Below are 27,148 nucleotides of genomic sequence, written 5' to 3' on the forward strand. Positions count from 1 at the left end.
AAATTTAATTTGATAACAATTAGCTTCATTCTCTTTTTTAAATTTTACCCTAACTGAAATTTATTTTTATTTTATTACTAAAATAAATAATTTCTTTTTAATTGTTTACATGACATCCTAAAATTTGTTTAGCTGAAATTAAGAGGAACACTTTAAAAAGAAAATATTTGTGATAAAAGACTATTTAAACTCGATCAGAAATTTTAACCAATATCGTTTGCGTAATATGAAATAAGAGAAAAAATAGGTTATAAAATGAAAAATCTTATTGAAATTTCTAAAAAATTGAAAATGTGAGTTTTTAATAGTTAAGAGAGGTTATTTATAATAGAAATAAAATCCTAATATGCAAAATTATGAAAATACTTAAAATATCTAAAAAAAAAATAGTTAAAATATAAATTAATTGACCCCTAAACGATGGAATTTTTATATCGAACTCTGTGAAAAACTATCGTAGGTCTCTATCGGACGTCGACACTAAAAGTTAGATCCGGTATAAATTTACCGTAAAATCCAAGACTAATTGCTCTATGTCAGTTTTATATATCGTTTTTAGTAATTAATTCTTATTAATTACCATAACAGTATTGTTATATTTTTTTACATATGCTTAATTAATTTACTTTTCTGAATCAATATTTATTTTTATTTTTAGTTATACAATTAAATATTTTTCATTATCAAATTATATTTTACTTGCAGAATATAAATAAGTAAATAATAAATATTATATTATTAATATTAATTAGTATTGAATTAAACTCTATACACATAACTGATTGAAAGACCATGGAGGACTCAATCCAATTAATAAGGGAGGTTAAAGCTACAAGACTTATTGGTGAAGATGATAAAAAGGTTGAAGTGATATTTGCTAAAGATGTGATTCAGCTATCAAAATTTTCCAAATCCCATTGAGTTATCCTTAATTCCAATCCCAAATGTCAAGTAACACTAAAGAGAAAGTTAAAAGAGGTTCTTGGTTAAAGAATTTGGTGAATGATGGATTACTTTACGCTAATGGAAATCTTCACTCTTAGAATTCCATCACCCAAGTTCTTATTATATATATAGTTTCATTCCAAGCCTTCAATATCCATCATTCAATCATCTCTGTTTCTGCATTGTGCTAGCTTTTCATTCTGAAAATGTAATTTCAGTTTCATGCATGCACTCAGTAGTGATTCTACGTTTGAATATAACCATTTTCTGAATTCTGCTGATTCTTGTCATGTTTATTATAAACTTGGGTTGATAAAGAGTGTAACTCTATTCAATCTTTGGCATGCAGAAGCAAGAGGCCTGACTGTGCAAAGTTGGCATTGGTATCCAAAATGTCTGGTAATGAAGAGAATACAGTCAATTCTGATGCCAAATCAGGGAAAATGTTTTTTGAGCCGATCCTGGAGGATGGAGTTTTTCGATTTGATTGTTCTTCAATTGATAGAGCTGCTGCATATCCTAGTCTCTCATTCATCAATACGAAGCTTAGGGACACATTATTCAACGTTCCTTCCTATATCCCTACCTTTGAATGCAATTCAGGAAACCAGATTGTCAAACTTGAGGTTGGCTATTGGTTGTCTTCCTTTTTATGTTTTCTCTAGTTGCATTTTGTTTTTTACATGCATCTTTTATTGCTAATGATATTCGTTTTCCTTGGTTTAGCTTCCGAAAGGTACCTCCTTCTATGGAACTGGAGAAGTTAGTGGACCACTTGAGCGAACAGGGAAAAAAGTAAGTCATTTTAAATTCTATACATGTCATTTTCACTTTGAAATTAGATCACATTCTTATTGAGTTCTTAGATGAACTCTAGAAATTCTATGTAAGTAGTTTCTTTAAAAAAAAAATGCAGATTGAAACATGGAACACAGATTCATATGCTTATGGTCCTGAAACTATGCCCTTGTATCAATCACATCCTTGGGTGCTAGCTATTCTTCCAAATGGAGAGGCCATAGGTGTTCTTGCTGACACCACAAAACGTTGTGAGGTATGTTTTTTCTTTTGAAATGGGGAATTTTTAGGTGGATCCAGTCCACTACAGACGACAGAAAAGTGGGTCCCATCTATTTTTTCATGGTGGGACCCACTTGATTAGTCCATGTAAATATTTTCCTTATAATCAAACTCTTTAAAAATCTTTAAGTTATATCTTTCACCTAATTTACTATCCACACATATGCCATAAGCAGATTGATTTGACGACGGTATCAATTATTCAATTCACTGCTTCAGCCTCATATCCTGTCATTACATTTGGTCCTTTTGCTTCCCCCACTGCTGTCCTGCAATCTTTATCTCATGCAATTGGTAATTTACATTGGCTCCTTCTCTGTGATTCTAATTATGTCCACTTTCAATTATTTTTTTGTGTGCATGTCCATGTTGTGTTGGGTTTATTGTTAGGTTTAATATTAGAAACTTGACTAACAAATATTGGGTGCCTTATATATAGAATCGTCCTTTACAAGAAAATCTTGTATATGTAAATAAGATGGTTCATGAATAAAATCTACAATAATGGGATGAGAAAATAGGGGATAAGAGAAAGAATGAAAAAAAGAAATTCATGAATATTTATCACATTTTTGCATATTTTTGGAGGATGAATGAAGGGAGGATTTGAACTAGGAACTGTTTTTAAAGCATTCAATAATTGCATTTGACAACTTCTAGTGTTCCTTTATTTTATTTAATATATTCACCATAGTGATTAATGTTGTATCTCCCTATCCAGGAACTGTTTTTATGCCTCCAAAGTGGGCCTTAGGCTATCAACAATGTCGTTGGAGTTATGATTCTGCTCAAAAGGTCATGGAGGTATTGTGTAAACTTTTGTCTGTTGCTTTTACTATGAGCCATTGATAGTTAGACATCGTATTATCCTTTGTTATTGTTGTTGAGTTTTGCAGATTGCCAAAACATTTAGGGAGAAAGGCATTCCGTGTGATGTCATATGGATGGACATTGACTATATGGATGGTTATCGTTGTTTCACATTTCATCAGGCAAGTTTCAATTATTTATTACTTTCCATGATAAATTCAACCTTAATTAAATCGAAATGCAGCTTATGGCCAAACAACTTCCTCCTCCAATGATCATTATCCAATTCTAGAATCAAGAATGATATTTTTCTCTTGGAGCATATTTAGTAGCTTGCACTATCCTAATCTTGATAGTTATAATCAATTTCCTACAAATACAAACGCAAAACACAAATGCACATAATATATATGTAGAAAAGCAAGATTATGATATTCTTCTTTCTAATAAAAAGTTTATTCTTTTACATTTCTAGTGGGCTAAGGCTGTCAATGGAATCCAAAATTGAACCACCTTGCAACTCAATAATTAAGTCTTGAGATGCAAATAAACAAAATGTACACATTCAACTCTTTAAAAGTGACTGTAGAAAATGAAGAGGGATAAGAAATAGAAAGAGAAAATGGAGAAGCATTGCTTGATTATTCCTTCTAGTCTCTGGATTCTTTGGGAAGTTGAAAATAAGGTAGATCTGGAGATTCCCGAATAGGTCAACCTTTCGAACTTTAACCTATCCTTAGTATTGAAATCGGCTCTTTACAAGAAAGAATTACTTCTGCCAAAAAAGGGTCCATGACTTATGTTCAAGCAGTTTATGTACATGAAGTTCCTTTTCCTTGTTCAAGAAGCTCCTCCCTTCATCCATTCGTCTCGAAGAGTAATTAGGACTAATTCAGTCATGTTTTCATATTCCAATTGATTTTTTTTTTTTGAAAGCAGAGGGAGATGTAAAAAAAATTACCAACTTGACCCTTAACCCAAGTGTTATTTTTTATTATTTACTAAAATCCTCCTTCGGAGGAAAAGGAATATATACTATAACATTTACATGCATAAACATGGCGACCAATGACAGATCTAATTCACTCAATCACAGAAGGTTACTCACAACTATAGCATTCTAAAATTAACCATCTTGGTGCAAGTATCTAAATAATTAGATCATATTCATATAACACTTCTTACAACTATAACTTATTGAGTCAACACATGTTTATGGACTTGCTACTAGTGATTAATAATTATGTACTCATTTGAATTTATTTACTATTATGCATTATAATTTTATTAGTTTCTTGTCTTTTGCTAAATTCATTAAGCATCAAGAATAATCTGAATCACAGATATTAACATAGATACAAATATCTATTCTATAATAAACTTGAAATTATTAATCTTGATAGAGAAATTTTCTTATGTATTGTTTCAGGGGCGTTTTCCAAATCCACAATCGTTGGCAAATGATCTTCATAATCTAGGTTTTAAAGCAACTTGGATGCTAGACCCTGGTATCAAATGTGATGAAGGTTATTTTGTATATGATAGCGGCTCTGAAAGTGATGTTTGGGTTCAAAGTGCAGATGGAACACCATTTACTGGTGGGTTTTTAGTTTGCTTCACCCCCACTTGGGGCCACCCAAAAAAAAGTTTGGAGTTTTAACTGTTTTCTTATCCATTTTTAGGAGAAGTATGGCCTGGGCTTTGTGTTTTCCCTGACTTCACACAATCAAAGGCTCGCTCTTGGTGGGCTGGTTTAGTTAAAGATTTCATTTCTAATGGCGTCGATGGCATATGGAATGATATGAATGAGCCAGCTGTTCAAAATGTAACTCTCATTATCAATTTTTGAGTGCTTGTAATTTCTTCAATGGACTTGATCTTACTATTTAACTTTTTAGGTACAATCAAAAACAATGCCTGAAAGCAATATTCACCGAGGAGATGATGAACTTGGGGGTCATCAGGAGCACTCACACTATCACAATGTATTCATCCTTTGCTTTCTATTTGTTTTCTTTAGAAAGAGAGTGATTTCTACAAATGAAATTAAAAATAGTTTATTGTCATGATTTTTTTTATTTTTATATTGATAACTAAATGAATTCTGAAATTTAAGTTCTTACTTTTAGGTATATGGCATGTTGATGGCAAGATCAACATTTGAGGGCATGAAATTGGCTAATGAAAACAAGCGTACCTTTGTTCTTACTAGAGCTGGATTTATTGGCAGTCAAAGGTATGCTGCAACATGGACAGGAGATAATGTTTCTAATTGGCTGCACCTGCATATGTCTATCTCCATGGTACTTCAATTGGTAAGTAATTTATGAAGTTTGATTAATTAGTATTTGTATTTAATTTAGGACTAGAAGTTTACTTATAAAATAAAATGATTACACACCTTGCTAGTAATATTAGTTTTATGTATAGTTGAACCATGAATTAATTTTTTAGGTATAAATTGTTTGATCTGTGTTAAATTTGGATCAAATCTAACTCGTCCAAAAACTAGCTCCAGGAGATGAGTGTCTATAGCCCCCTTCTCACAACCGATGTGGAATTCAACACAACCCTCGCGCCCATTATTGTTTAAACTCATTTTCTTTTATAGCCTCTCGGTCTTCCATACTTCTTTCTTTTCTTGAATTATTCATTGATTTTCAGTATTAAGATATAGTTTAATTTGGAAGAAACGAGAAAATTGTAAAAGGAAAAGGAAAGTAAATTATTTAAAAAATAAAAGTACGTTCTAAATTCATCTCTCGCAAAACTAATTATCTAATTTTGGATTTACTTTATGAATAGGGAATTAGTGGTCAGCCATTTTCTGGACCTGATATTGGTGGATTTGCGGAAGATGCAACACCTAGACTTTTCGCAAGGTGGATGGGCATCGGTGCAATGTTTCCTTTCTCCCGTGGGCATTCTTCAAAAGAAACCAAGGATCATGAGCCATGGTCCTTTGGAAAAGAGGTTTGTTTGTGTGCTAACAATTTGATAGTAACCAATCCACCAACAAATTTTTTTATTAATGATATGTATGTAAAAGTCCCATTAGTTAAGCAAAACCCATAGCTTATTGTCGCAACTTTATTGTGAACTAACTTCAGTTTTAAGTTTCAACAGTGCGAAGAAGTTTGTCGCCTTGCATTGAAGAGACGTTATCGCCTTATACCACACTTATATACTCTATTTTATACTGCTCATACAATGGGTACACCAGTGGCAACTCCTACTTTCTTTGCTGGTATGTTTTTATGCTCTTAATAATGCAATTTCATTTGAATTAGCTAAAGAAAAAAATGCTCCCTTTTTAATTTAGTGTTTAACATATGCTAATTACTTGTGCAGATACAAAAGATACTAGCTTAAGAACCCTTGAAAATGCCTTCTTATTGGGTCCACTTTTGGTTTATGCAAGGTTTTTCTCTCCTTATTATAAGATAAATCACTAGGTTACGATATAAACATATAAGTACAACTAGCATTTTAAGAGTGCCTATGCAATTTGTTTTGATATTTTTTTTTCCATCTTCTGTAGTACCATTCCAGATCAGGGAACAGACAAATTGCAATATCATCTGCCTAAAGGAATTTGGTTGAGATTTGATTTTGATGATTCACATCCGGTATGCTTACTATCTTAATTGTCTTCTTTTTTTTAAAGATGCATTTGTCTTGTCCCTAACTGTGTTATGTTTATAATAGGACTTGCCAACTTTATACTTGCAAGGTGGATTTATAATTCCTTTGGGGCCCCCTCATCAGCATGTTGATGAAGCAAAATTTTCCGATGACTTGACACTCATTGTAGCTTTAGATGAAAATGGTAATATAATGCATGTTAATTGTCACAAAAATATCTTAAAATTTACATGCATTTGAGTTCATATTTATAAGGTGATTTTTTTACTTAGCATTCATTTATTTAACCTATTGTTTACTGGTATTTAATTCTTAGAAAATTATGCTTTCTTGATAATATTGTGAAAAATATCTCTTTGTATTTCGTCTACATATTTCCAAAAACTGCTGAATCTTGTGATTTTTTATGTCATTCTTCAACTTACGCTACAAGGATCATGATAAAATTGTAAATTACTGAGTCGTTTAGAATCAAGCAACTCCACTATATATCATGTCTACAATATCTTTAAATTAATTTATTATTGAAAATTTGTGTATAATTTGTGTTACCTACTACGCTCTCTCTCTCTCCCTCTCACTACAAGTGCATGATTTTGTGTTATCCAGCAATCAAAGGGATCAATAAACCATTTCTTATTTACAGGAAAAGCTAAAGGTACATTATTTGAAGATGCTGGTGATGGATATGAATTCACCAAGGGTGGATATCTGCTTACACATTATGTTGCTGAACGTCATTCTATAGTCATTAAAGTTTGTGAAAGAGAACTTCAATTTTCAATTGTTACTGTTAGAGTTTCTGAAACAAAAGGGTATTGGAAGAGACCCAAAAGACGTTTGCATGTGCAATTATTACTCGGTGGAGGTGCAAAGGTACAGTCTTTTTACATAACAATAGAAATTGGCTAAAGCTTGCATTGCAAATAAACTGCCATTTAATTTGAAGTATTTTAAAATCTTAATTTGTTCACGCAGATTGATTCATGGGGCATAGATGGAGAAGATGTGATAATTGCCGTTCCTTCAGATTTTGAAATTTCTGAGTTGGTATCAGTAAGTGAGAAACTGTATAAAACTCGTTTAGGTAATTTTTCTTCTTTGGAGATTCTAGTGTGCACACTCATTCTCTCTTGCCTTCCCTTTTTGATTCCCATATATATAGTAAGATAATATTACTATTATCTTCTCAATTAACACTATTTTGATGCATTAAAGTGATGGCATAATTAGATTATTCTAATAATTATGTGCATGGTAAATATATGGTGTCAAATATTCCTTTTTTTTTTGTAATCTTTTATTATATTTATAAGTCAATTTACTGATGAATCCTAAAATTTGAATTTTTTTTTCATATGAATATTCAACCTTTTAGGTAATTTCATGTTGTTTGCTCATTATCCAATACAGAAAGTTATAAGCAGATCCCAGATGTTAAAGAGGTTCAAGGACCAGATGGTGCATAATTCAAGCCCTAATGATCTGAAAAATGGTGATTGAATATGTTAAAATAGATGACCTTTTTCGTTAATTCATGGGATATGTCTTAGCGAAGAATCTCATCATAATTATAAAAAAATAAAGAGATTGTTTATCAAAATCTCAAGAGTGATGTTGTGATATATAATATCATGTAACTTTTTATTATAAATATGGAGATGTGTGTATTGTAAAAAAAATGAGTGAATGAGTGAGAATAAGGAGTTGTGTGTATTGTAAATATGGAGTTGTGTTTATTTTATAAAAAAAAAGAAAGAAAAAAAAACATATGTGTGAAATGAATGAAAAAAAGTTGTGTATTGTAAATATGGAGTTTTGTGTAAAATAATTGTTGTTTTACTTTTTATTTTTTAAATATCCAAATGAAATAAGACTGTTTAGACTCCGTGAGAAATTTTAATCAATAACGTTTGATTAGAACGAAATTCAAAAAAATGAAAGGTTAGAAACCGAAATTTCTTATTGAATTCTTGAAAATTAAAAAGTGTCTCAAATAGTCAAGAAAATGACTATTTATAATAGAAAAAGTCCTAATATGAAAAATTATGAAAAAATTTTAAAAAATAATAAAAATACAAAATTGATCTCCTGAACGATTGAATTTTTGTCTTGAACTTTGTGACTGGCATGTAGCACTTATCACACTTTTCAAAGTCATACATCTCAAAATTTTCTTTCTAAAAAACTGTTGTGGACCTTCAATGGATATCGGCAGTAAAAATTAAGTCCAGTCTAAGTCTGTCATAAAATCCAAAAACTAATTACTCTGCATCATTCTCTTCTAATTGTAAAGAACTCAACCTCGAGTTATCTTCAGTATGGTAGTACTGAAATAGATTCGCTACGTTAAACGTCTTGAAAATTTTCATATAACCTGGGAGGTTAAAAACATAGGTATTGTCATTAATCTTCTGAATAATCTGAAATAGACTAATCTTCTTTGGGTACTTTTTTTGTCCTCAACCACGTTTCTTGCGCAGGTACACCATAACTTGATCACCGACATTGAAGGATTTGAAATGCCTATATTTATTAGCTACAGCTTTATACTTATCATTGCTTCCATAAGGCATTGTTGTACCTGTTTGAAAACATCCACATGCTAATTTGCCAAGTTGTTTGCTGCAATACTGTTATGAAAACTTATAGGAAGGGCAATAAAATCAACTGTATGTGCTGGAATTCCCCTGTACACAACTGCAAAGGGTGACATCATTGTAGAGCTGTGGACATAACTGTTGTAAGCAAATTCTGCTTGGGCAAGAGTAAGATCCCATACAGTTTTCTTATCACTAAAGATGCAATATAGAAGATTGCCAAGAGTGCGGTTCACCACTTTAGTTTGGCCATCAGTTTGAGGATGAGCAGCACTACTGTATCGAAGTTCAATCCCAAAAATCTTCCATAAGGTCACCCAAAAGTGGCTAGAAACTTCATATCTCTGCTAGAAGTAATGGTCTTAGGAATGCCATGTAAACGAACAACCTTCCTAAAAAATAATTTTGCAATATGAAAAGTATCATTAGTTTTCTTACAAGGAATAAAATACGCTATTTTGGAGAACCTGTCAATGACAACAAAAATGGAATCACATCCATGTTGATTATATGGAAGACCAAAAATAAAATCTATAGTCTAAGTCCTCTCAAGGGTATTCTGGAATAGGTAATGGAGTATATAAGCCCGTATTCTGGGCATGTTCCTTCTGAGTTTGACAAACTGGGCACCTCTGTACCATTCGACCTGTATCATTTTTCAATTTTGGCCAATAAAAATGCACCTCTAAACCGGCAATAGTCTTATCACGCCCCAAATGACCACTCAAATCTCCATCATGAACCTCTCAAATCAATTTTTTCCGCAGAGAATAATGAGGAATGCATAACCTGTTCTCCTTAAAAAGAAATCCATTATGTATCAAGAACTCATCAGCAGGCTGACGAGCTGGGACCTTCGCCCATATATCAGCAAAATCATCTTTTGCAGCATACAAATCCTTCAGAAATTCAAAACCCATGGCCTCTTGACTAACTATAATTAATAAAGCAGGCCTCTTACTCAAAGCGTCTGCTACCTTATTACTATGGCCAGCCTTATATTTTATGACATAATGAAAAGTTTCAAAATAAATTGGTAATCGAGCATGTATCTTATTCACATATTTTTTAGTCTTAAAATAAATAAAAGATTGATGATCTATGTGAATAATGAACTCCTACCCCATCAAATATTGTTCCCAAGTTTTAAATGTCCAGAACATTGCATATAATTCCTACTCATAAATAAACCACTTCTTCCTAGCATCATTCAATTTCTCACTAAAAACGACAATAGACCTATTAGACTGCAATAACATACTATCAATCCCAACTTCACAAGCATCATATTCAATCTCAAACAGTTTATCAAAATTAGGTAGAGCAAGAATAGGAATAGAAGTAAGCTTATCTTTAATCTCCTCAAAGCTTTTGTTGGCAGAGTCAGTTCAAGTAAATTTCTGCACTCTCTCTTTCTTCAAACAATCTATAATAGGGGCAACAATGCTGCTGAAATTTTTAATAAACCACCGATAGAAAGTAGTAAGTCTATAAAAGCTGCGAACTTTTGAAATACTTTTGGGAATGGGCCGGTTCCATATTGCTTCTACCTTCTTCTTATTAACATGTATCCCTTATGCGTTAACAATAAATCCAAGAAACAAAATGTGCTCTGTCATATAAATACATTTTTTAAAATTAATAACCAGTTCATTTTCTTGAAAAGCTGTCATGACTTGATGGAAGTGCTATAAATGTTCTTCTTCATGGGACTAAAAATAAAGATATCATCAAGATAAACAATCACAAATTTGTATAAGAAAGGATGCAAAACCTGGTTTGTAAGTCGCATGAACATACTCGGAGCAATCATCAAACCAAACGGCATAACCAGCAACTCGTACAAGCCTTCTTTGGTTTTAAAGGTTGTCTTCCATTTATCTCCCTCCTTAATCGAACTTGGTGATAGCCACTTTTAAGGTCGATCTTAAAGAAGACTTTAGAATTTGATAACTGATTGAGCATGTCATCTAGGAGAGGAATAGGAATACTGAACTGTAATCCTATTGATGGCTTTGCTATCCATAAACATTCTCCAAGTTCCATCTTCCTTTGGAACTAATAAGGCAGGGACTCTGCAAGGGCTAATGCTCTCTCGAATGTGCCCCTTCTTCAATAACTCTTCAAACTGTTCTTGAAGAATTTCGCTCTCCTTTGGGCTCATCTTGTAATGAGGCAGATTCGGTAATTTGGATCCAGGAATGAAATCAATTTGATGTTGAATATCCCGCAAAGGTGGAAGCTTTGAAGGTTCCTCCAATACCCTAGGGAACTCCTTCAATAGCTCTTTAATGGGTTGTAACGACCCGAAAATCAGACCGCTACCGGCGCTAGGATCCAGATCGGCTTAAGGCCGCCGGGACCCGTAGCAAGCCTGACATACAACCTGTAAACCTGTTTAATCCCATACATGATCAACAACATACATAAAAATTTAAACTTTTCTTTCATTCATATACCAAACTCAACCTGTGCATGCACTGTACATAATCATAATCATAATCATAACCCCTCTGTGGGATCTCAACAATGCCCCAATGGGCGATACATCATAAGTTGAGTTGGTTTGCATAATCATCATAGAATGTCTAAGATCATGTATTAAAAGGGATATCTTATACATATAGTCAAGCACAACCTCTAATCCTCACATCTCATTACAAGACTAAAACTATACTTCTACATAACATTTATACATTTATCATGTCCACACTATATATTACATACACATGACTTCATTACTCTTACGGATCTCCTGGTCTACTCTGTACCTGCAATCCTGGGGAAAATGGGAGAGGGGTGAGCTACTAGAGCCTAGTGAGCAGAATAATAAAAACATTTAAATCATATGGCAACATGGAATGCATCACATCACAGCTAATCACATCAAGGATGAACTTGTCACCAATAGCCCTCTACATAGTCCAACTGTGCCAGAACGTAGAATGGGTCCTGGTCTTTCTCTTACATAACATAGCATAACATAACTGCCCAGCTGTGCCAGAACGTAGAATGGGTCCTGGTCTTTCCCTTACATGGTGCCAGCGAACGTAGAATGGGTCCCACTAGTCTTACATTCCGTACTGTACATATCACATCGTCATATCATAGATCGAGGGCTTTGGATCATCCAACGTTCATCCACATCAATCAACAATAAAGTATGCAATGCAACATATTCGTGAATTCTAATGCAAACAACCTAGTACATCTCATGGCATTCATGATGCGTGAAGCATGCTAAAAAGTCCATTATTTGCTTTAAAACGTAATGAGTTATTCCACTCACCTCCGGGTAGTTCTGACTAGACACTGGAGCAGCTGACTCACTGCTGGGGTCCTCGGTTCCTCGGGTCCGAACCTACACAGGTGGACTCAAATGAGGGACCAAACAAACATGAACATAACTCTAAACTACTCCCCAAAAACCCCCTAAACATCATAAAATAATCATAGAAAAACATGCAAGAGAGGGCTGGACAGGGCACTTTCGGCGGCAGGTTCGGCGGCCGAAAGTCCCTCCAGAGCCGAAAGTCAGGCAGGTTCGGCGGCACCTTCGGCGGCCGAAACTCCCAGACAGAGGCGAAACTCATGCATGTTCGGCGGCACTTTCGGCGGCCGAAACTCCCAGACAGAGACGAAAGTCTCCTTTTGGGGGCAAGCTTCGACAGCCGAAGGCTGCCTCCACAAGCATGTTCGGCGGCCGAAAGTTCCTTCGGCTGCCGAACCTGGTTTCTCCCTTAGTGGCAGAAACTCAGCTCCCCTATGCACATTGCCTCCAAAACTACCCAATCAAGCATAAACCTATTCTACAACATTCCCAAACTTACACAAACAAGCAAACAAGTTTCTAGGGGCATCAAACCAACAAAAACCCCAACTACAACACAACAAGCAACTCACATTGTTCATAATCACATATAAAACCCATAAACCTAACTATGAGCTAAACATGCATTCTATCCCATAGATCTACTTAAAACTTACTTAAAACATGCAATGAGCTTAAGATCGGCTCTTACCTCGTGGAGATCGAGAGAGACGACCTAAACTCGGAGATGGGAGGGTTGAGTTCCCTTGAACCTCAAAGCTCCAAAACTTTGCTCAAAGCTTGAAAATCTTCAAAACAAAGTAAAAACTCATGAAAATCGAGTAGGATTGGAAGGAAAGAACTCAAGATCGGTGAGGGACGGCGGAGAGCTCACCTTGGCCGAAAATGGGGAAAAAGCTCGCCCGTTTTCGGCTAAGGGACCCTTTTATAGTGGCTGACCAGGCCACGTTCGGGGGCCGAACGTGCCTCCGCATGCATGCCATGTTCGGCGGCCGAACTTGAGGTTCGGCGGCCGAACCTGGACTTTCCTCACTCATGCTTTCGGGGGCCTAAAGGCGCTCCCGAAGGCACGCATGTTCGGCGGCCGAACTTGAGGTTCAGCGGCCGAACCTGAGTTTTCCTTCAAGGTTGTTTTTATGCAAAAACTAATTTCCATTTTACTTAAAACCATGAAATCCTTAAAACATTTTATGAAAACATGTTTCTACCCTACTAGAGGCTTCCGACATCCGAGATTCCACCGGACGGTAGGAATTCCGATACCGGAGTCTAGCCGGGTATTACATTCTCCCCCCTTAAGAACATTCGTCCCCGAATGTTCCTCAACTAGCACATAGCATGGCATAAAATATAACATACATACATAGCACATAAACACATAGAGATCTAACCTTAAAAGAGATGAGGGTACTGCTGGAGCATAGACTCCCGTGTCTCCCAAGTGCATTCTTCCAAATTGTGGTGGTTCCACAGGACTTTCACCATCGGGATTTCCGTGTTTCTTAGCTTTCTGATCTGGGTGTCTATGATTCGTACTGGCTGTTCAACGTAGGTGAGATCCTCTTGGACCTCCACATCAGGCTCACTAAGAACCTTGCTCGGATCTGACACAAACTTCCTCAACATTGAAACATGGAAAACCGGATGGATTCTTTCCATTGAAGCAGGTAAATCCAGCTTGTACGACACATTCCCAATCTTTTGCAAGATTTCAAAGGGTCTGATGTATTGTGGGGCTAGTTTACCTTTCTTCCTGAAGCGAACAACTCCCTTCATAGGAGACACCTTGAGCAATACCAGATCCCCCTCCTGAAACTCTAATTGTCTTCTGCGGATGTCTGCATAGCTCTTCTATCTGCTTGCAGCAGTTTTGATCCTTTCTCTGATTATGGGTATTACCCTGCTGGTAATCTCTACTAGCTCAGGCCCTGCCAAGGCCTTTTCTCCAACCTCTTCCCAGCAAACAGGTGATCTGCACTTCCTTCCATATAAAGCTTCATATGGAGCCATCCCGATGCTAGCATGATGGCTGTTATTGTAGGCAAACTCCACCAAAGGTAGATGTTGCCTCCAAGAACCGCCAAAGTCCAGCACACACATTCTGAGCATATCCTCTATGGTCTGGATGGTCCTTTCTGATTGTCCGTCCGTCTGTGGATGGAAAGCAGTGCTAAAATCCAACCTAGTACCCATAGCATTCTGCAGACTCCGCCAAAACTTGGAGGTGAACTGGGGCCCTCTATCAGACACTATTGAAACAGGGACCCCATGCAGCCTGACGATCTCATCTACATACACCTGCGCCAACTTGTCCACAGAATAGCCACTCCTGACAGGGATGAAGTGAGCAGATTTGGTGAGTCTGTCCACAATCACCCATATGGAGTCCAATCTGTTGGACGTCGCCGGTAACCCCACTACGAAGTCCATAGCTATATTTTCCCATTTCCACTCTGGAATAGGTAGCGGGTTAAGCATTTCGGCCAGCTTCTGATGTTCCAGCTTCACCCTCTGACACACTTCGCAGGCTGACACAAACTGTGCCACTTCTTTCTTCATAGCTGGCCACCAATAAACCTTCTTCAGATCTTGATACATCTTGGTGGCTCCGGGGTGAACACTGTATCTTGCATTATGAGCCTCTCTCATAATGTCTCCTTTTAGCCCTATGTCATCTGGTACACATAGTCTGCTCCCATAGCGGAGGATCCCTTTGCTGTCGAATCTGAACTCACTATATTTGCCTGACTGAACAGTCCTGGCAATCTTCACTAACTCTGGGTCCTCATGCTGTTTCTGAGCCACCTGCTCCAGAAACACGGGTGCCACTCTCATCTGGGCTACCAAAGCACCTGTACCAGACAACTCCAACTGAAGGCCTTCCTCAACGAGCTTGTAAAACTCCTTCACCAATGGCCTCCTTTCTGCCGATATGTGGGATAAACTGCCGAGTGATTTCTGGCTTAAGGCGTCTGCCACAACATTCGCCTTACCCGGATGGTACTGAATCTTGCAATCATAGTCACTCAGCAGCTCCACCCATCTTCTCTGTCTCAGGTTCAAATCTCTTTGACTCAGGATGTACTGCAGGCTCTTATGATCTGTAAAGATCTCACAATTAACCCAATAGAAGTAGTGCCTCCACATCTTGAGTGCAAAGATTACTGCTGCCATCTCTAGGTCGTGTGTGGGGTAATTTAACTCGTGCTCCTTCAGCTGTCTAGAAGCATAAGCAATCACCCTCTCATTCTGCATTAACACACAACCCAGTCCCACACGGGACGCATCACAAAAGACCATGAAGTCCTCACTGCTAGCTGGCAAAGCTAACACTGGTGCCGAAGTCAACCTCCTCTTAAGCTCTTCAAAACTCTCTTTGCACTGGTCGGTCCACACAAACTTCTGATTCTTTCTGGTTAACCTGGTCAGAGGAGCTGCAATCTTTGAGAAGTCCTGAACGAACCTCCTGTAGTAACCTGCCAAACCCAAGAAACTTCTAATCTCTGTCACTGAAGTGGGTCTAGGCCAGTTAGCCACAGCTTCTACCTTCTTGGGGTCCACCTCTATTCCATTCTCTGACACTACATGCCCCAAGAATGAAATGCTCCTCAGCCAGAACTCACACTTAGAGAACTTGGCATACAAGCCATGTTCCCTCAAGGTCTGCAGAACCAACCTCAGATGATGGGCATGCTCCTCTGCGTTCCTGGAATACACTAAGATATCATCTATGAAGACAATAACAAAGTGATCCAGGTATTGGCTAAATACTCTGTTCATGAGATCCATGAATGCTGCAGGGGCGTTGGTTAACCCGAACGGCATTACAAGAAACTCAAAATGTCCATATCTGGTCCTGAAAGCTGTCTTTGGCACATCTTCATCCCTTATCCTTAGCTGATGGTACCCCGATCTTAGATCTATTTTGGAGAAACAACCCGCTCCTGCTAGCTGGTCGAATAGATCATCGATCCTTGGCAGAGGGTACCTATTCTTGGTAGTGACTTTGTTCAACTGTCTGTAGTCGATACAAAGTCTAAGGGATCCATCCTTCTTCCTCACAAACAAGACCGGAGCACCCCAAGGTGAGGTGCTCTGTCGGATGAAACCCTTTTCTACCAGCTCCTGCAACTGCTCTTTCAACTCCTTCAATTCAGCTGGGGCCATCCTGTAGGGAGGGATAGAGATCAGTCTAGTTCCAGGCACCAACTCTATCTCGAACTCTATCTCCCTAGCAGGTGGTAAACCTGGAAGTTCGTCTGGAAAGACATCCTGAAACTCTCTGACAACTGGCACCGAGGCTGGCTCTCTGACCTGACTACTAAGCTCTCTCACATGAGCCAAATACCCCTGACATCCCTTCCTAAGCAACCTACGAGCCTGAAGAGCTGATATCAGACCTCTAGGTGTACCCCTCTTGTCTCCTCTGAAGACAACCTCTGACCCGTTCTGATCTCTGAACCTGACTACCTTGTCCCTGCAGTCCAAGGTAGCACCATGGGTAGATAGCCAATCCGTCCCTAGAATGACGTCAAAGTCTGTCAAATCTAGAACCACAAGGTCGGCGGAGAGGCATCTTCCCTCAACAAAAATTGGACTGTACTAGCAGACTGACTCTGCCACTGACGGGTCACACTTGGGTCCACTGACCCATAGGGGACACTCTAACCCAGAGACTATCAGACCCAACCTCTCAACGGCTCTTGGAGCAATAAATGAATGAGATGCACCCGGGTCCATTAATGCATACACATCAGAACACCCAATGACGAGATTACCTGACACCACGGTGTTGGATGTGTTAGCCTCCTGCTGAGTCATGGTGAAGATCCTGGCTGGAGCTGATGGACCTTCACCTCGGGAACCAGAAGAAGAGGCTGCTCCTCTCCCTCTACCTCTGCCACTGTCCTGAGTTGTGGCTGGAGCTGCTGGCTGCGCCACACTACCAGAAGCTGTCTGCTGGGGCTGGCCCATAAAAGGTGTTCTAGGACACTCCCGAGCCATGTGTCCCTCCTGTCCACATCTGAAACATGAATTGGTCCCAGCTCGACACACTCCTTTGTGTGGCCTCCCACACCTTTGGCATTCTGTACCGTCTGAACCTGAGCTCGAGCCACCGCCGAATCCCAGACCGGATTTCAGCTTACTCCAAAACTTATTCTTCTTCGGTTTCTTGGTGGTGTTATTCCACCTCTTACTACTTGAGCCCTGAGAAGAGAGACCTGGCCCTCCTCTGCTTGGGGTCTTAACCCCTGAAGACTGGGTCACTGACTGCTTCACTGACCCCTCAACTATAGCACTCGCCTCCATTCTTCGAGCCATATCCACCACAGTGTGGAAACTTTCCCTCTCAACTGACTGAATCAAAGAGGAGTACCTGGAATGCAGCTTCATAACATATCTCTTGGCTTTCTTCGAATCGGTATCTAGAGCTTGCCCTGAAAAAGGCAATAGCTCTAAGAATTTATCCGTGAACTCCTCCACACTCATGTGTTCTGTCTGCCTCAGCTGTTCAAACTCAATCATCTTCAGTTCTCTGGAACTGTCTGGAAAAGCCCATCCAGCGAACTCATTTGCAAATTCTTCCCATGTCATGCCGTCTAGTCTCGGGTCCACATAACACTTGAACCATTCCCGTGCCTTCTTGCACTTTAAGGTGAACCCTGCCATCTGAATGGCCCTGCTATCATCCGCCCCTAGCTCATCAGTTATTGTCTTCACTACTCTCAGATACTCAAAGGGGTCATCCCCTGACTTGTATTTGGGAGCATCCAGCTTAAGGTAATCTGTCATCTTTACCTTGCTCCCACCGGCTGAGCTAGGTCTAGAAGGTTGAGTAACTGGGGCTGCTAGTTTTGTAGGTGGTGGAGGTGGGGGTGCAGCATTCCCCGAGGTGGGGTTTGCCGGGTTTGGATAGAAGGGTGAGGGTGGATAAGCTGGGTACTGTGTGTAAGGTGGATAGAAAGGTGGATAAGGCATGTAGGTAGGGTAGGGGTTAAAGCTGGAATAATCCGATGTACCTCCCATCGGATACCCTGAACCCTGTGGGAAGGGTGGATAATGGGGTGGAAAACCATACCTCGAGGCCTGAGCGCCTCCCTGAGACTCCCATGTTCCCTCTTCCTCCATGCTAACATCCAGATTCACATCCTTCCTCTGATCCTCTTCCATAACCTCCCTCACATCTGAAGAACTTCCTCCCCTATCAGTCCCCCTTCTGCTAGCATCAAAAGACCTTCTAGGGTCCCTTGACACTCTTTCTCTGTTTGCTCTACATGACATTGCCCTAGGCAATGTAGGAGGACGGGCGCTCGTGCCCTCATCCTCAAGCGGTACTCCAGTCAATCGTGCAGATCGACAAGTTCCTCTCATCCTGTTTTCTGAAAACAGTACACATCACAAAGACATTAGCATCATATGGTTCATGTGGGCACACATGAACCCGCATCACATATATATTATTCATATCATAGCATCAATGCACATGTATATAATCATGGCATTTCACCTCATCATACAAGACAGGACTCAACATCCTATCCTAGTGGACATGATCTTCCTATTGTGCTTGACTTTCTAGAACAAACTATGAGCCCGACACTCTAGGTCCGATCCAATGAACCTAGGGCTCTGATACCATTCTGTAACGACCCGAAAATCGGACCGCTACCGGCGCTAGGATCCAGGTCGGCTTAAGGCCGCCGGGACCCGTAGCAAGCCTGACATACAACCTGTAAACCTGTTTAATCCCATACATGATCAACAACATACATAAAAATTTAAACTTTTCTTTCATTCATATACCAAACTCAACCTGTGCATGCACTGTACATAATCATAATCATAATCATAACCCCTCTGTGGGATCTCAACAATGCCCCAATGGGCGATACATCATAAGTTGAGTTGGTTTGCATAATCATCATAGAATGTCTAAGATCATGTATTAAAAGGGATATCTTATACATATAGTCAAGCACAACCTCTAATCCTCACATCTCATTACAAGACTAAAACTACACTTCTACATAACATTTATACATTTATCATGTCCACACTATCTATTACATACACATGACTTCATTACTCTTACGGATCTCCTGGTCTACCCTGTACCTGCAATCCTGGGGAAAATGGGAGAGGGGTGAGCTACTAGAGCCCAGTGAGCAGAATAATAAAAACATTTAAATCATATGGCAACATGGAATGCATCACATCACAGCTAATCACATCAAGGATGAACTTGTCACCAATAGCCCTCTACATAGTCCAACTGTGCCAGAACGTAGAATGAGTCCTGGTCTTTCTCTTACATAACATAGCATAACATAACTGTCCAAATGTGCCAGAACGTAGAATGGGTCCTGGTCTTTCCCTTACATGGTGCCAGCGAACGTAGAATGGGTCCCACTGGTCTTACATTCCGTACTGTACATATCACATCGTCATATCATAGATCGAGGGCTTTGGATCATCCAACGTTCATCCACATCAATCAACAATAAAGTATGCAATGCAACATATTCGTGAATTCTAATGCAAACAACCTAGTACATCTCATGGCATTCATGATGCGTGAAACATGCTAAAAAGTCCATTATTTGCTTTAAAACGTAATGAGTTATTCCACTCACCTCCGGGTAGTTCTGACTAGACACTGGAGCAGCTGACTCACTGCTGGGGTCCTCGGTTCCTCGGGTCCGAACCTACACAGGTGGACTCAAATGAGGGACCAAACAAACATGAACATAACTCTAAACTACTCCCCAAAAACCCCCTAAACATCATAAAATAATCATAGAAAAACATGCAAGAGAGGGCTGGACAGGGCACTTTCTGCGGCAGGTTCGGCGGCCGAAAGTCCCTCCAGAGCCGAAAGTCAGGCAGGTTCGGCGGCACCTTCGGCGGCCGAAACTCCCAGACAGAGGCGAAACTCATGCATGTTCGGCGGCACTTTCGGCGGCCGAAACTCCCAGACAGAGACGAAAGTCTCCTTTCGGGGGCAAGCTTCGACAGCCGAAGGCTGCCTCCACAAGCATGTTCGGCGGCCGAAAGTTCCTTCGGCTGCCGAACCTGGTTTCTCCCTTAGTGGCAGAAACTCAGCTCCCCTATGCACATTGCCTCCAAAACTACCCAATCAAGCATAAACCTATTCTACAACATTCCCAAACTTACACAAACAAGCATACAAGTTCCTAGGGGCATCAAACCAACAAAAACCCCAACTACAACACAACAAGCAACTCACATTGTTCATAATCACATATAAAACCCATAAACCTAACTATGAGCTAAACATGCATTCTACCCCATAGATCTACTTAAAACTTACTTAAAACATGCAATGAGCTTAAGATCGGCTCTTACCTCGTGGAGATCGAGAGAGACAACCTAAACTCGGAGATGGGAGGGTTGAGTTCCCTTGAACCTCAAAGCTCCAAAACTTTGCTCAAAGCTTGAAAATCTTCAAAACAAAGTAAAAACTCATGAAAATCGAGTAGGATTGGAAGGAAAGAACTCAAGATCGGTGAGGGACGGCGGAGAGCTCACCTTGGCCGAAAATGGGGAAAAAGCTCGCCCGTTTTCGGCTAAGGGACCCTTTTATAGTGGCTGGCCAGGCCACGTTCGGGGGCCGAACGTGCCTCTGCATGCATGCCATGTTCGGCGGCCGAACTTGAGGTTCGGCGGCCGAACCTGGACTTTCCTCACTCATGCTTTCGGGGGCCTAAAGGCGCTCCCGAAGGCACGCATGTTCGGCGGCCGAACTTGAGGTTCGGCGGCCGAACCTGAGTTTTCCTCCAAGGTTGTTTTTATGCAAAAACTCATTTCCATTTTACTTAAAACCATGAAATCCTTAAAACATTTTATGAAAACATGTTTCTACCCTACTAGAGGCTTCCGACATCCGAGATTCCACCGGACGGTAGGAATTCCGATACCGGAGTCTAGCCGGGTATTACATGGGTGGTGGTAAAGAAGGTGCATCCTCCACTTCACCTTTTGCTCTCACTAATGAGGCTAGTGTGCCTCCAGATTTCTCAACTGTGCCTGATAGCCTTTGCACTCCCATAGAGACAGCAATAGCAGTTTTTCCTTCCACTTTAGGATGTTTTACCGAACTAGAAGGCAAAATAGTAATCTTCTTCTAATTCCATGTAAACATGTATGAATTCTCCTTTTCCTTATGCAATGCATCAACATCAAACTGCCAAGGATGACCTAACAAAATTTTACAGCAATCCACATCCACAACATCACAATTAATAGATTCAGTGTAAGATTTATCGATCGAAATAGGCACGCTGCAAATTCTATTGATGTCGAACCCTCTTTAATCCACCCAACTTTGTATGGCAAAAGGTGAAACTGTGTAGGCAACTACAGTTTCTGCACCAATTTCTTAGCTATCAGATTCTCACAACTGCAGCTATTTATAATTAGCCGGCAAATCATTTCTCCCATTCGACACTTTGCCTGTAAAATCTTCTTTGCGTCCCATCTTCTTATTTGGTCGAGCATAAATTTTTGTTCACCACATAGGTGACTTTCCCATCTTTAAAATTAACAATAGACCCAACGTTTTCATCCACTTCCTCCTCAGATTCAACCATCTCCTCAACCACATTAACCTATCAACGATCATTATTAACTCCCTTGTGTTCTAGACAATTATTTGATCGATGTCCAAGTTGCCTGCAGTGATAACATATGTCTTCGGTTAATTTTTTATAAGGATTGGTTTTGCCTCCTTTATCTGCTGTATTGAAGATTGCCTTTCCCTTACCATCTCTCCTTTCTTTCATAGTATTCTGATGATTACTAGAATTTACAGCCCTAGAAGGTTGTCCGCTGTAATTACCTCTATACTGCTGAGTTTCTATCGAACCAAAATTTTTGTAATTAAAATTTCAATTAGATTGATGTCGAGGCCGCCATTCAGCACGTTCTTCTGATCTTGTCTCCATCTCAATAGCACCTGCCAAAGTAAAAATCGCAGCTACTCCCATCATACAGCGAATTTCATGATTCAGTCCCCTCTGATAATGAGCAAGCTACTGGACTTCATTCTCACAGTTATCACACCTCGCCTACAACCCCAAAAACTCCTCTGTATATTCATCCACTCTTCGACTCCCTTAAATACAGTCATGATATTGGTTATGTAAAACTTGGGCATGATCATTAGGCAAGAACCGTTGTTCAATCATCTACTTCATCAACAGCCAATTTCTTATAAGTCCCAGCCTCCTGCGATAGCTTTCATTTTGAATAGAATTCCACCATGCTGCTGCACTACCCTTTAATTTATAAGCCACAATCGGAACCTTTCGATCCTCCTCCACATTCATAACTTTGAAAAATCGATCAACTTCTATAACCAATCAAGGACAGATTTTATATCCAACGAACTAGAAAAGTTTTGAAAGTCTATCTTTATCTTGTAACCTTCGTGATAATCCTATTGGGGATTTGCGACCACAGGATTTGGAACTGACTATGGGCGTTCAACAGCGGCGAGTTGGTTATTACCCCATGTAGGGCTAGCTGTATGATCATCTCCCTCAATTCTGTCAAAGATGCCTCAATTGCAGTAAGCCGCGCCTCTTGATTGTCGGCCATGGATGAACTTCGCTCTGATACCAATTGAAATACGACTGTTTAAACTCCGTTAGGAATTTTAACCAATAATGTTTGGTTAAGAAGAAATTCAAAAAACGAAATGCTAGAAACCAATAGTGTTTGGAAAAATTTTCGTATCGAACTTTATGACAGGCATGTGGCTCTTGTCACACTTTTAAAAGTTGTGCAAAATTGCTTTCCAAAAAGCTATTGTAGACCTCCATTAAACATCGACAGCAAAAAATTAATTCTGATCCAAATCTACCACAAAATCTAAAATTAATTGCTACGCATCACGAAAGCATAATATTAATGTTATTTTCTTTAAAATATAACTCTAATATACTAAGTATAGACCAAGGACATCTATTATCAATGAATTTTAATAGTCAATTTTGAGTCAACTAAAAATTTATGCAATATTAATTTACGAGTATTTTAAACTTATAGTCTTTCAATTTTAAAGTTTAACATTTCTAACTTCTCATCCTTATCTTGTTATTACAAAATCCCTCACCTTTAAAAGTTATATAAAAATCACTATTTTTAAAAATATTACGTACAAATCCCTCATTTTTACAAATATTTCATAAAAATTACTCATAGAATTTTTATTTATTTATAAGGTAAAATTAGTACTTAAAAACATAAATGTGGAAATATTAAAAAAATTAAAAGATATATGTGAGAAGAGATAATATTATTAATATTTTATGTAGCATTTTAAATATTTTTAAATTTTTATACAATGGCACTGTCATATATCAATTTTGTCAAATAGATAAACCAAAAACAGTTTGAAAAATTTTTTACGTAATATTTCCAAAGACGAGAGATTTTATGATAATAAAATCAAATGTAACAACTTCTACAATAAAATCAAATGTAACAACTTCTACATATGATGGATAAAAAAATGATTATACATCAATTTACATTAAGATTTAGATAAGTTGAACAAATATTAAAATAGTTTATTACGTATAAGATTTTTTTTATAAGAAAAAAATTTCATTAAAAGATAGACTAAACTAAGCATTACAAAGAAAGATCAAGCCAAAAGATACTTCTACAACCATCATAAATATAATTCAATACAGAAATCAACCCAAAAAAATGAGAAAACTTGAACATGGAAACAAACAAAACAGAGTAAAGATCAACTCATAGGATCCCAATCAAAATACTTTACATAGAGTAGGACTAGATTATGAGAAAATGGTCCTCTGAAAGGACCGGATAACACTTCATTTATCCTTTGTTACATAAAATAGATTGAGGACACCTTCCCACGAGTCTCAACACCAAGTATTTGAAAAAGGCTTTAATAGCCCAAAACCAAAGCAACATACTACTGTGTAGCAACAGGGACGTAGCTAAATTGGTGAACAACGTTAAATCTATATATTATCTACTTTTTGTACTTTTCTTTGATTGTGTGAATGTTCGATTCTTAACAACTAATATCATAACTTTTAGTTCATATCACAACAATCTGAAAAGATAATGGAAAGCCTGAAGATTTGAATTGAGAAGTTCAATGGAACCGATTTTGGTTTCTAGAAGATGCAGATTGAAGATTATCTGTCTCAGAATAACCTCCATGAACCCTTATTAGGAGGAAGCCAAAGCCTATGAAACAGGAGGTTTGGGATCTGAAAGATCAGAAAGCATTAGGGTTGATCTATTTGACGCTGGCGAGAAACGTTGCCTTCAACATTGTTAAGAAGACAACAACTACATGATTGCTTGTGACTCTGGCGAACATGTATAAGAAACCATCGAACGTTAACAAGGTATATTTGATGTGTCGTTTATTTAATTTAGAGATGTCTCAAAGTGGATCTATCATAGATCATATTAACGAATTTAATATGATCATCAGTCAATTAAGATCTATCAAGATTAATTTTGATGATGAGATTAGAGCCTAATTTTATTGTCCTCTCTACTTGAGTCGTGGGATACTATTGTTTTCAAAATTAGCAGTTCATGTGGGTCTGAAAAGTTAAAGTTTGATGAAGTCTGAAATGTTGTCATGAGCGAGAGCATTTGCAAAAGAGAAATTGGGGATTCATCTGGTAACGCACTCAGCGTTGAGGGTAGGGGCAAGAGTAAATTGAAGGGAGGTCATAGTAAACATGGTCAATCAAAGTCAAAGGGATGAGAGAAATCTTAGAATAGAAACGAGGTTGTTTGTTAGGGCTATGGTGAAAAGGGACACTTCAAGAAGAACTGCATTAAGCCTAAGAACAAGAAAGGCCAAAAGAACAAGTCCCATGAAGATGATGATTCTGTATATTTTGCAGATGACATTAGTGATGTTTTAATTCTTAGTATGGACAGTCCAGTTGACTCATGGATACTTGATTCAGATGCAACATTCCATTTTTCTCCGAGCAGACAGTTATTCCATTATTTTAACTCTGAAAATTATGGGAAGGTGTATTTTGCTGATAATAAAGCCTTGGAGATTTCTGGAAAGGAGGATGTGTGTATCTAGACCTCAGGTAGGTGTAAGTGGAAGATGCAGGATGATACGAACCAGCAAGCACAATCACACGAGAATCAAGGAAGCAAGGATCCATTGGTGCTCCCTAGCGGACCAGTGACAAGGAGCAAAGCTAAGAAGCTTAAAGCAGCTATGAACTTACACATTCAAGAACAAGTAACACAAGAATTGACTGAGCTTGCCTTTAGCAAATGTCTCGTGAAGCTTGAAGACACACCTAAGCTACTCACCTTGCTTAAAGTGTGTAATGGAGATAGCGCTGTCTAATTTATTCAGCATTGATATGATGGGCTTGCTACATTTTTATGATTTAACACTTGTTTTATTTTAACTTTGTTTGGGCTTGTATTCTGGCCATATCTTACCTTTTAAGTTTTAGAGTGTTGGGCCATGTTTTGGGCTTATGTTTTAATACTTATGTGTTATTTTAGTATGTGATTGGGCTTGGGCCTTATGTGTTTAAGTCAGGCCCAAGAAGAGTGTCCTAGGGTTTTAATTGTTTTTCTCCTTACTATATAAGGATAAGAAACAATTGTAAGAGACAGCTTTGAAATCAAATTATCAGAATTATTTTCATGCCTTTGGCGTGTATTGCTTTGAGTGAGAGTGAGGATTTGCTTTCATCAATTGCACCAGGAATCTCGATTAACTTATCAACTATTTGTTGTGGCGTTTGTCAGATTCTCATCTAAATCCTTCAATCATTGGTGTTTCAGCTTCTCTAAGTGTGGGGTGCCATAGGAGGTGGGTTTATCAGATCTTTGGATTCCATATCTACTTGTGCGTGTGGGTTTGAGGCTTGTGCCATAGGGTTCCGCGTCAGTTACAAAAAAAAAAAAAAAAAAAAAAAAAAAAAAAAATTCCCTTTGCCTTATCTTGTTCTGGCAGAAATTGTGATTGTATCTATATTTCCGTACCTATCTCAATTGATTGCTGTAGTTTGTGGGAATCAATTTGGAAATTTGAAATTTGAATTGGGTTGAATCCAGATTAGAGACAAAAGAAATCTGCCTATTGAATTTTATTTGATTTTTTTTTCTGTCTCTATTTGTGGGTCTTGATACTTGCCTTTTTGGGTAGATTTTAATAGATCCATATTTAATTTACTTTGAAGTGAATTAAATTCAAAATTTTCCAGGTTCGTTTTTATTTGAATTCAAAGTTTCTTTTTTGATTTAAACTTGCTTTTGCTTCCTTGACATTGCTGGAGTATTGTTTGCTTGGGTCTATACTCTAGGTGATATTTTCAAGTAGCACAAAACCTAGTTCGTGTGTTACTTTCCAAATTGTCAGTGTCTTCTTTCTAGTTTTTGTGCGCTTCCTTCTTTCCTTAGGTTTTTTTTTTCTTTGTTTCATTAAACGCACCTTGTGATTAGTTTGTTGACCTTAGTTTCTGAAGTGCAATTGAAGAATCAGCAAAAGAGTGGTAAGTGTGCAGACACTTGAGTGCTTTCTTTTCTAACACAATATTTGCTAGTTTCTTTGTTCTTTGTTGATTTAAGGTAGGATGAGTAAAGACAAAAATGTGGTGGATAGTACTGGTGAAAGTGAATCGGACATGGGTAACGATTATGAGATCTTTAAGAAGTCAGTCAGTGGTGAGTT

General features: G+C 38.2%; 1 protein-coding gene across 1 annotated transcript; it reads left to right on the plus strand.

Moving 5' to 3' along the window:
- The first annotated feature begins 995 nt into the window (after positions 1-995).
- LOC110604429 (alpha-glucosidase 2-like) lies at positions 996-8,329 on the plus strand. Its single transcript, XM_021742587.2, is given in 20 exon segments — positions 996-1,153; positions 1,295-1,571; positions 1,672-1,740; positions 1,862-1,999; positions 2,202-2,319; positions 2,747-2,829; positions 2,922-3,017; positions 4,265-4,433; positions 4,518-4,660; positions 4,734-4,820; positions 4,965-5,150; positions 5,641-5,808; positions 5,962-6,082; positions 6,187-6,256; positions 6,377-6,464; positions 6,544-6,664; positions 7,127-7,356; positions 7,459-7,567; positions 7,894-7,945; positions 7,947-8,329. Coding segments are annotated over 19 exon segments (2,319 nt in total). The 5' UTR covers positions 996-1,153; positions 1,295-1,337; the 3' UTR covers positions 7,984-8,329.
- Positions 8,330-27,148: the final 18,819 nt, after the last annotated feature.

Source organism: Manihot esculenta, chromosome 17, assembly GCF_001659605.2.
Source record: "Manihot esculenta cultivar AM560-2 chromosome 17, M.esculenta_v8, whole genome shotgun sequence".
Lineage (NCBI taxonomy): Eukaryota > Viridiplantae > Streptophyta > Magnoliopsida > Malpighiales > Euphorbiaceae > Manihot > Manihot esculenta.